The sequence below is a fragment of the Octodon degus genome, unplaced genomic scaffold (genome assembly GCF_000260255.1).
Source record: "Octodon degus isolate 3935 unplaced genomic scaffold, OctDeg1.0 scaffold00032, whole genome shotgun sequence".
Taxonomy (NCBI): Eukaryota; Metazoa; Chordata; class Mammalia; order Rodentia; family Octodontidae; genus Octodon; species Octodon degus.
The window spans coordinates 1,531,253-1,542,172 of record NW_004524608.1 but is presented as its reverse complement, the minus strand read 5'-3'; the positions used below and the strand labels follow the sequence as shown (position 1 = coordinate 1,542,172).

At 49.9% G+C, this 10,920-nt stretch overlaps 2 protein-coding genes across 2 annotated transcripts in view; one reads left to right on the top strand and one right to left on the bottom strand.

Annotated features, from left to right (window-relative positions):
- Ubqln4 (ubiquilin 4) overlaps positions 1-8,635 on the bottom strand; it is a 24,982-nt gene extending 16,347 nt beyond the window's left edge. The window contains exons 1-5 of the mRNA XM_004629744.2: positions 8,501-8,635; positions 6,041-6,192; positions 5,497-5,717; positions 4,506-4,768; positions 2,625-2,783 (exon numbers count right to left, since the gene is read on the bottom strand). Of these exons, the coding sequence (XP_004629801.1) occupies positions 2,625-2,783; positions 4,506-4,768; positions 5,497-5,717; positions 6,041-6,192; positions 8,501-8,608 (903 nt within the window). The 5' untranslated portion in view covers positions 8,609-8,635. The remainder of the gene's footprint in view (positions 1-2,624; positions 2,784-4,505; positions 4,769-5,496; positions 5,718-6,040; positions 6,193-8,500) is intronic.
- An 803-nt stretch (positions 8,636-9,438) lies between these two features.
- Lamtor2 (late endosomal/lysosomal adaptor, MAPK and MTOR activator 2) overlaps positions 9,439-10,920 on the top strand; it is a 4,645-nt gene continuing 3,163 nt past the window's right edge. The window contains exons 1-2 of the mRNA XM_004629746.3: positions 9,439-9,644; positions 9,929-10,091. Coding sequence (XP_004629803.1) covers positions 9,577-9,644; positions 9,929-10,091 — 231 coding nt within the window. The 5' untranslated portion in view covers positions 9,439-9,576. The remainder of the gene's footprint in view (positions 9,645-9,928; positions 10,092-10,920) is intronic.

Below are 10,920 nucleotides of genomic sequence, written 5' to 3'. Positions count from 1 at the left end.
AGTCTAGACTCAAATTCACAGGGATCCTCTTGTCTCAACCTTTTGTGGGCTGGGGATATAGCTCACAAAACATATATGGCATACACACCTGTGTACCAAGTGCAAGGTCCTGAGTTTAATCCCCAGTACTACAAACAAAACAAAACAAAACAAAAAACACCCAAAACTCCATTGTCTCAACCTTTTGAGTGCAGGAATTACAGGAATGTACCACCATGCCCAGCAAAAATATTTTAAAATTATTTATTTATTTATTATTTATTTATTTATTTATTTATTTTTAAGACAGTGTCTTCCTGTATAGTCCAAGCTATCAAACTTGTGATCCTCCTGTTTTGGCTTCCCAAGTGCTGGGATTATAAGTATACACACCATTCCAATCAATGTTTTTATTTATTTATGTGTGTGTGTGTGTGTGTGTGTGTGTGTGTGTGTGGCCTGCTCAGCCCACCAGGGGGCGGGGCTGGCTGGCATGTGGTGCTGGGGGATTGAACCTTGGTCCCTGTGCTTTGCTAAGCTTGTTCTAAGTAGGTGCTTTAGACAACTGAGCCATCTCACCAGCCCCGTTTTTGGGGTTTTTTTGAGACAGGAACTCACTACATATTTCAGGCTGGCCTTGAACTTGTGGCAACTCTGCCTCAGCTTCCCAAGTGCTGGCATTACAAGCATGCACCTGACTCAATTAGTACTAGTGATTGAATCCAGGGATTCACTCCCAGATTTTTTAGTTTATTTTGAGACAGGGTCTCACCAAATTGTTTAAGCTGGTCTTAAGCCTGAAAACATCTTGCCTCAGCCACCCAAACAGCTGGAATTACAGACATGTGATACATGGCATATTTGTACTTTTCTTTCTTTTTTTTTTCTTTTGTATTTAGTACAGGGTCTACTGGGTTCACTACATAGATGAGGCTCACAGTAATTGTTTTGAGTCTCTCAAACACTAGGATTACAGGCATGCCACCCGCCCAGTCTCAACCACCACCTCAGCATACCCTGGGGTGGGACCAGCATGGCATACGGGGATCGAACCCTGGCCACAACGCTCTGCCTAAGCAGATGCTTTAGTCCACTGAGCTATCTGGCCGGCGCATATTTGTACTTTTCCTGAGTTAAATTATTCTTCGATAAAATGTTTCAAGGGCTGGGGATTTAGCTCAGTGGCACAAGTGTTTACAAGGCAAGTACAAGGTCCTTCCTAAGTTTGATTCCCAGTACAAAAAAAACAAGTTTCATAAAAAGCAAGTTGCTGGGCGTGGTGGCACACGCCTATAATCCCAGTACTTGGGAAGCTGAGGCAGGAGGATTGTTGTAAATTCAAGGCCAGTCTGAGCCAAGGTCAGCTTCAACTGCCTATCGAGACCCGGTCTCAAAATGAAAAAGTGGGGGGAAAAAAAAAGCCAATGAGATTCTACATTGCAACATGGATATAAAAGAATGTGTTGCTTGTTTGTTTGTTTGTTTTTTTCTTTTTGGCAGTACTGGAGATTGAATTCAGGACCCTGTGCTTGCCAGGCAAGTGCTTATTCTACTAAGTTATCTCCCCAGCCTAAATTTTTTTTTTTTAATTTATTTATTTTACTTATTTAGTGTGTGTGTTTGTGTGTGGCCAGCTCAGCCCACCAGGGGGCGGAGCTGGCTGGCATGTGGTGCTGGGGGATCGAACCAGGGTCCCTGTGCTTTGCTAAGCTCGTTCTAAGTAGGTGCTTTAGACCACTGAGCCATCTCACCAGCCCTTTTTTTTTTAAATATTTATTTATTTTTTAATTTATTATATTTAGTGTGTGTGTTTGTGTGTGTGGCCAGCTCAGCCCACCAGGGGGCGGAGCTGGCTGGCATGTGGTGCTGGGGGATCGAACCAGGGTCCCTGTGCTTTGCTAAGCTCGTTCTAAGTAGGTGCTTTAGACCACTGAGCCATCTCACCAGCCCGCCAGCCTAAAATTTTGAGGTTTTTTTTTTTTTTTTTTTTTTTTGCTACTTCAGGCTTCCTTAAGGGCCGGACTGGTATATCTTCTGGAGCTGGGAATTGAACTGCGGTCCTATGTGCCTGCCTGCATTTACCCAAGTAGTGCTTTAAACAACTGAGCTATCCAGCAAAGCCCCTAAAATTTGAGTTTTGTGAATGTTCTATTTTTATCTATACTTTTCTATATACTTGCAATGAACTCATAAAGCATTTTTTTTCAAGTATATAATCCTGGGCTGTGACCCAAGATTGACTTAAAACATAGCCCAAAGCTGGGCACCAAGAATCTCAGTACTATTGAGCTCACTGGGTGATCCTGACAGTGATGACCCATGGACCACACTTGAGATACACTGTACTGGGGTGGCATCTGATCCCAGGTCTGCCCGACAATCCTTCAGCACTGCATACAAGAAGTTTAGTCCCTCACACATTCTACCTCAACCACTTTTCTTAGGACCTCAGCTACATTGTGCCCTGGTCCATGCCAACTTGGACCATCCCTTGCTCTGCACTATGAAAACACCTTCAAGCCAAGGCCCATCCCTCAGAACTCTGGGGAAGGAGAGGGAGCAAAAACCACCCCAGGATTGCCTGCCTAGTATGTAGGGAATCCTGAACCTAGGCTGTCCTCTCCACTGCCCAGCCCCTGGCCTACCTGTTCCCTGGCAGCACTGAACATGGGCTCCTGGATGTCTGTGTACATGCGGCGAAGGGCGTTATACCCTCCAGGGATGCTCTCAAGATTGCTCAGGGCCCGGTCCTGGTTCCGCATCATCTCTTGCATCATGGCTGGATTCCGAGCAAGCTCCATTGTCTGGGGAAGACAGAAAGATGAGATGAAGCCTAGCTGGGGGTATCAAACCAGGGAGCTCTGAGGCAGGAGGTCTATGTCAGTAACTATTTCCTGTACTATAATCTGTGCCCCACTCTGCCTCCCTGTGGGGATTCTAGTTGGCTTTTTCTAGTGGAGGACCATGAGCTCTTGGTTTCAGTGAGATCACTCTCTCAAGATCAAGAGAGGGGCTAAGGAGATGGCTCAGTGGAATAAGCATTTGCCTGGCAAGCATAAAGGCCTGAGTTCAATCCCTGGTTCCGGGGGGAAAAAATGATCAGAAGAGACACAGAAGTATTAGAGAGCCCACAGAAACTGAGCAGGAAGAGATGCATCAGGGGAGGCAGCAGTGAAAAAATTAGCATCTCTTGAGCACATATTACATATAGGATCTGGACTAAGAAAGCTGCAGAAATCAAATGATGTAATCCCACAATAATTACCCCAGGCAGGTATTCTTGCCCCCATTTTGCAGATGAGAAAATGAGTGGAGATATTCACAGACTTCCTGCCCCAAGACACACAGCTAGTTAGTGGTACAGATAGGTTTCAAGGGCAGGTTGGCTTCTCTGATTAAGACCATACTGTGACATGTTGGGCAGGAAAAAGTTCCGGCTAGGACAAACCTAAAGACACCATAACTCCTACTCTTAAGTCTTTACCTCTTTTTTCAAGTACAGAGGATTGTACCCAGGGCATGTTACATGCTAAGCAGGTGCTCCACTACTGCACTACACCCCAGTCCTACTGAACCTTGGTGAACATGGAAGATACAGGATTTTCTTCTTTGGAGTCCAGAGTTTCATTTTCAATTAGGGGGTCTCTGGTGTCAGTCCCAGGGGAATTCATAGTAGACAATGAATATAGCTGCCACTTGTTCATATCCAACCTAGAAAGCCTTTCCTCTCCTTTCTTCCTAATCTGCCCTATCCCTGACTTTTCTAAGATACCTTTGTAGACTAATACACCAAGCCTAACAGAACTCTGATATCTTATCCTATAATTCATTCATCTCAAGTCTATTGAGTGACAACAATAGATTAACAGTTAATAGTTATACTCTGGGGACAAAATACTTGAAAATCTCTGCCCTTAGAGAACATATAGAAATTACCTTCTGGTGAGTTCAGCAAGATGCCCACAACTTTGCTGGGAAGACCATCTGTCCTCGTCGCCTGGTGGGCTAGAGCCTGCGACAGTGCTCCTGAACACCATGGCTGAAATGGCCTCCGCAGGATCTCCCTTCCTCACTAGGCCTGCCCAGTCACATTTCCTAAACATCCAATTATCTTTTCCTCCCAAGCCTCTGCCTTTACTCTCCTATGGCCCTGAATACTCGTCTCTGGCACCCACTTCCTTCACTGGGAATTGATTTGGTAATACTTCCCCCAAAGGTTTCTATACCCCAGGGTATGGTCAGAAGTCATTCCTAACTCTGACTATCCTTAGGATGCTGTGTTTATCCTCTGGGCAGTACTAACCACACTCTCCTATAATTGCCTGTTTACTTGTGCACTTCCCTCTAAGACCAGTAATTCCTCAAAACCTATGCCTATATCTTTCTAGCACTGGACCTCAAGTGTTCAAACTATGGCTGTTAACAAATAAAATGAACAAATCAGTGTAGGACAAGATAGGAAAGGGTAGGTTAGGCATGGCTGAGCACCAGAGGTCTTCTATTCCTCTGGCCTTCTCCATACCCACCTGCCTCATGAGCTCAGGGTTGTTGAGCATGTGGCTGATCTCTGGATTCCGCTCCATCAGCTGCTGCATCTGGGGGTTGGCCATGATCATGTGGCGCATGAGGTCAGGGTTAGACATCATATCCTGGACCAAGGGGTTCTCCATGATCTGTGACAGCATCTCAGGGTTGGACATCAGCTGCCTCTGCATCTGCTGCTGCAGCTCCATGAAGTTAGCAGAGCCAAGGCCCAGGCTGCCCAGCCCCAGGATGCCCCCAAAGCCAGCTGTAGGGAGGGCACAGGATCACAGTCTACCCCCAAAGCCCCTCCCCCACCTAGCAGAGCCAATGAATCAGGTCTTCATAATTGACCCTAACTGGTTTTCTTTTTTTTTTTTTTAAACTATTCTTTTTTTTTTTAAATTTATTTATTTATGTGTGTGTGTGTGTGTGTGTGGCCAGCTCAGCCCACCAGGGGGCGGGGCTGGCTGGCATGTGGTGCTGGGGGATTGAACCTTGGTCTCTGTGCTTTGCTTAGCTTGTTCTAGGTAGGTACCCCAGACCACTGAGCCATCTCACCAGCCCCCCTAACTGGTTTTCACACTCCTCTTTTCCCAACCCTGTTCTGCTTTGGGCACAGAGATGTGAGACCTCATTGATGTCAGATGCTGAGCAGGGGGGAAGTGACCAGCTGGAGCCTGTTGAATGAGTAAATAAGTACTCTCCATGTGCTTACTGTTTGGAGCCAGGGTCTTCCAACCTCTTCACCCAAGGCTCCCACATTCCTAGTCCCCCTTCTCCCTTCACTACTAACACTTAGGTATGCCCACTTCTCTGAGGAGTCCTTGCAAACTAGTTTCCTCCCCAGGTTAGCTCAAGCACCAATGTCTTAGAGCCATATGTTCAAGTGTCCCTATCTCCATCTGACTAGGAGCAGGGACAATGTTTCTCCTCTTGGCTCTCCTCCATCCCTTAGCCCAACACAAGATTGTGCTCTCTTCCCTACAGGCTTACAGAGTATAGATGCAGTAGCACTGGGGGGTCCCTCCCCAGCAGTCCCTGGAGAGGGACCCCCTCCACTGCTCCTCCGACTTCCACTGCCAGCATCCGAAGAAGTGCTGCCAGAGGTGGAAGGCTGGGCAGGAGTGGCAGGTGAAGCAGGTGTGGTGGAGGGTGCTGTGGCAGGATCAGGAGTGGAGGGGGAAGAAGCAGTGGCAGCAGCTGGATCTTGAGTCCTGAGGACAGAGAAAGGAGAATCCTGGTTGGAGTGAGCATAGGAAGAGGAAAAGTAAAAGCACTGTGCAGCACTCAGCTACTGTCCACCCAGATCACCTCCAGAACAGGATAGGGGGCAGGAGAGGAGGAAGTTTTTATGAGCATCTGCCTTTGGGGCATCGCAGAAGTGGTAATTTAGATCCTCCTCCCAGAAGGGGAGATAGTAAGCACACAGGAGGCTGGGCCTGGACAGCAGCTCTGAAGTACAGCCAACAGGTAAGAAAGTTCTGGGTGTGATGTCCCAATCCCAATCTAAAGCTGTCTGCTTGTCTCCTGAACTTACTTCTGAGGGGTCTTGATGACTAAGTGGACAGTGAGCCCATCCTTGATCCCATGCTGGTTCAGTGTGTCTCCATCCTTGAGGATCTTGCCTGCGAAGATCAGGACCAGCTGATCCTGCTGAGCCTTAAACCTCCGGGAGATCTCCTCTTTGAACTGCAATCAGAGGCAGAGATCACTGCTGAGGCTGCCTGGGTTCCACCCACGGGAGACCCTGTCTCTTTTTCTACAGCCTCTTTATTCCCTTGTTCTGACCTCTCATTCTTCACAGGAAGTCCCTTCTGCAATATCAGCTGCCTCCCTCCAGCTACAATAAGCAGCTAGGGGGAGGGGGAGCTAGGGATTAAATCTAGGGTCTCATGTGTACTAGGCAAGTGCTCTACCACTGAGCTACGTGCCCAGTCCTTCGCATTTTATTTTGAGACAGGGTCTCAATAAGTTGCCCAGTCTGTCCTGACATTTACAATCCTAAGCAGCTCCTTTCTCAGTCAAGCACATAGACCAGCAACAGACCTTCTTCTCTCCTCTCCAACCTAGACCCTCCTAGCCTAGAAAGCCTTTACTTGTCCCCTCTCCAGCCTCAGCCCTCCACCCTGTGCCCCGTGAGGGTGCTGCCTGTGCAGCCAGCTCCATCCCAACTCTTTTAGCAGCTGTGGACAGCAGCTGTGGACCTAGGCTCTGCTCTTTTTTTTTATTTTATTTTATTTTCCGGAATCAGGGATTGTACTCAGGCCCTTGTGCTTGCCAGGGAAGTGCTTATTCTACTGAGCCATCTCCCCGGCTCCTTCTGCTCTTCTTTGAATCTCAGTTTCTCCTCATTTGATTTCCAGCTTTCTCACAATAAATACATACCAGTTATTGAGCACTAACTACTCACACATTAGCAGTCTTGTACATTAATTCACTAGCTGCATTTTGTGTGTGTGTGGGGGCCAGGAATGTGCCACTGAGTTATAACCCCAGCCCCTTATCTGCACTTTAAAGATGAGGAAACAGGTAAGATCAGACAGGTTAAGGGCCAGCCTGATAGCTCAGCCGACTAAAGTGCCTGCTTAGACAGAGCACAGCAGCCGCAGGGGTTCGATCCCCAGCATGGCTGAGATGGCAATTAAGACGGCATGGTGGTGCTCGCCTGCAATCCCAGCGCCTGGGAGGCTGAAAATAGGAGAATCACTAGAGTCCGATTTACATAGTGAAACCCTGCACACTCTGTAGACCCTGTCCTAAATGCAGGAGGAAAAAACGAAAAAAGAGGTTAGGTAGCTTGTCCTGAGATTGGAACTCAGGTCTTGCTTGCTACCAAAGTCCCAGTTCTTAACCAGACACACCTTTCTGAGGACTGTTTTCAAATTGAGCCTTACCTTGAACACTCTTTAAATCCTAGAATTTAGTGATTTATATGGGGTGTGGGGCAGTGATAACACCAAGCGCCAGCCTCGCCCATTTTCCAAATGCTATCTCTCCAAGGTTTTTTTTTTTTTTTTTTTTTTTGGAGCTGGGAGAGAGCCTGGTACATACTCAGCAAGTGCTTTCAGATATTGAATATATTCAATAAAATTCCCACTTTTATGTTTCCTGATATTTTTTTCTTTTTTTTTTTTTTTTTTTTTTTGAGACAAGGTTTCCATATGTGGTTCAAGCTGGCCTTGAATTCACTATGTGGCCCAGACTGGCCTTGAACTCGGCCTGATACTCTTGTCTCTGCCTCCGGAGTGATGGGATGACACCTTGCACCACTAACCCTCGGCTACCTCCAAATTCTAACAGCCCCTCCAAAACAAAACAAAACAAAACAAAACCTGTACACTCTTAAGTAAAAATAGTGCACTTGCTAAGCAGAGGCAGCTCCCAGATCCCTATCTTCCAACCAGATGGCCTATCTTAAGCCCCGCCTATGTGAAATTCTGGAGCAGTCATCGGCAGTGAGACAGGCAATAGCCCCTCATTCACTCATTCAACAAATTTTTTATTGAGCACCTACTACACTCTGCAAATCCCAGAAGCGCTGAGAACCCAAGATGACCACCTCGATTTGGGAGCGCAAGGAGGGTAGGAAGCACCTGGGCAGAGGGCAATCCCGGGAGTAGGCTAGGCGTTCTTAGGGCACACAGTAGGCGCCAGGGCTCCTCCAGCCCTCGCCCGTTCTCGCGGTTTAGCAACTCGCCCGGGCTGCACTCTGCCTCGATGCCTCGAACCCGATAAGCAATCCGGGCGTACACTCGCCCCAAACCCAGGGTCCTATCGCCGTCCGGTGCACTGCGCACTCTGCCCACTCTCCACCACGCCCCCAGCCCTGGCAGCACAGTCAAACCCGCGCCCCAATACGCGCCACGCTCCACAGATCTCTCCTCGAAGGACGCCCGCTTCCCCCTCTCCCCTCCCGCCTCCCGTTGGGGCCGACCAGGTCCCCCCCACCCCGCCGACCCCTCCTCCGCACTCCTCGGTCCTCCTCCCCCCGCACTACCTCCTTGACTGAGGCTCGATCACAGATCACAATTTCCTCCTTGTCCTTGGGGGTCTTGACGGTGACCCGAATAGGGGGCCTCGCCTCGGCCCCGCTCGGCTCCGCCATGCCGCCGCCGCCACCCGGCCGCCCGCCAGCCCGCCCGGCTCCTCCTCCTCCTCCTCCTCTCCCCCACCCGCCCGGCAGAGCTCAGCCCTGGCGCTCCGACACCCTCTCCCCTCGACTCGCCGAAGCTGCACCGCCCCCTCCGGGCCAGCCGCGGCCACAGCGCCCCGGGCGGCCTGGGGGGGAACTGCAGCGGGGTCCGCCGGAGGGCCGGTGTGTCGCCCTGTCGGGTAGGGGGGCGGGCTCTGGCTGGCGACCTCTACGGCTCACTGTGCTCTGGGACAAAGGACTCTCCGTGTCACCGCGCTATCTATGCTCTCTGAGACAACTCTGCCTTTGTGGGAGGCCTGACTCTCCCCTCCCCCCCAGGTCCCAAGCCTTGCTCCTTGGAGGCTGGTTTTCCCACCACGGGCTGCCATCGCAGATCCTCTCGAGGGCGGACCTGTGCACCCGCGGGCAGTGGCCCGGATGATCTGAACCTGGGCGTTTTGCCTACATGTCTTTTCTGAGCCTTGATTTCCTCAATAGCTCTTCTCGCTTCTTCCAGAAGTGTGCATAGCATGCTTTGAAAAGTAACCAAAGTTGTGCCTAACAAATACGAGCTTTAAAAAAAAACAACTATTGAACCGTGAAATGACTAGTAGAAATGATTCCTTCCTTTTCCCGAAGGGGTTAAGCGTCCTTCCAATACAGCCACTGTCCTTTTACTCCCGCTCTTTTGCTTCATAGGCGGGTGGCCTGACTGGAAAGACAAACTATAGTTCCCAAGGAGCCTTGCGAGGCCAAAAAAGAACTACAAATCCCAGCGCCCCTCGCGCAGGCCAGGTTGTGTGGCCACTACGGGGGCCGAGCTGGAACGCTACGACTCCCGGGACACGGCAGATTGGGGCCGCTGGTCTGCGGAAACGGCTGGCAGAGACCGGCAGGAGGCCCCTCTGGGGATCAGAAGCCCAGGGTTAGGAACCACAGGCATGCTGCGTCCCAAAGCATTGACCCAGGTGCTCAGCCAAGCCAACACGGGAGGCGTTCAGAGCACCCTGTGAGTTCGCACGGAGGACCTGAGCGGCGAACAGTGGAGTGGGGCGGTGCACGGCTGTCTGCGGGAGGAACAGGGAAGGACGCCAGGCAGGCAGCTGCTGGGGGAGCCGGCCTCAAGGGCCCCTCTTCAAAAGGGAAGCCAGTGTGTTCAGTGCTTAGGGCATGTTCCAAGGAACAGCCCAGCCCTTCCTTCCTAGAAGTGCCGGTGGTAGGAGTTGGGATAGGAACCTGGGCGTTTTGCTTTTCCCCGTGACTGTGTCAATGTCCCTCCCCGCCCCTCGCCAGGCTTCTGAATAACGAGGGATCGCTCCTGGCCTACTCGGGTTATGGCGACACGGACGCCCGGGTCACTGCGGCCATTGCCAGTAACATCTGGGCCGCCTACGACCGAAACGGGAACCAAGCGTTTAATGAAGACAATCTCAAATTCATCCTCATGGACTGCATGGTATGGAGAGGGGAGTCCAACTGCCTGTACTCTTCAAGGGGATCCCAAGGGGGGAGACCTGGAGGCCATTCTGGATGGTTGGAGGGGTAGGAACAGGATCTCCAGAAGAGTTATACTACGAGTTGGTCGGTGACAGAGTCTTTAGGCCTCAGTCCAGACTTTTTCAGTTTAGAAAGAAAGGAAATGAAGTCCAGGAAGAAAAAGTGGCCATTAGTCTGCGAACATTTTAGGAGCAGGGACTATCTCATTCATTGCTGAATCTGTTCATTCAGATTTAGGTTCCTGCAGTGTTCTTAGGACTAACAAAATAGTGTCCCTGGCTAGCATGGGTCCTTGTTTTAGTGACTGTAGAGAAATTACAATGCAAGTGACAGTATGAATTGGCAAAGCTTTAATTGGAAGAGAAGAGAAAGAAAAGACTCCACCTTGAGTAGCTGGAGGGGGCACACTGTGATGACGATGATCAGATTGCTGTGCCCACAGGTGCAGGAGGTCAGCTGAAGTGGACCAAGGTCTCATCAGTTATTATCTTAGTCCTGGTTTCCAGCACAGGTTGCATCTTCCTGACCTGAAGGGCAGTTCATTTCTGTAGGGAAGAATCTCATGACTTGAGGGGCAATCTAGTTCTCATGGGAGGAATTATTCTGATATGAGGGGTAGTCTCAGTCATGTGAGGCTCAGCTGAAATCCAAGGTGACCACAGGTTTAGGGCAATAGAGACTTAAGGGTGCAGTGTTCTCAGTCTTAAAGGGTGATGAGAGGGCTGGTGAGATGGCTCAGTGGTCTAAAGCACCTATTTAGAATAAGCTTAGCAAAGCACAGGGACCAC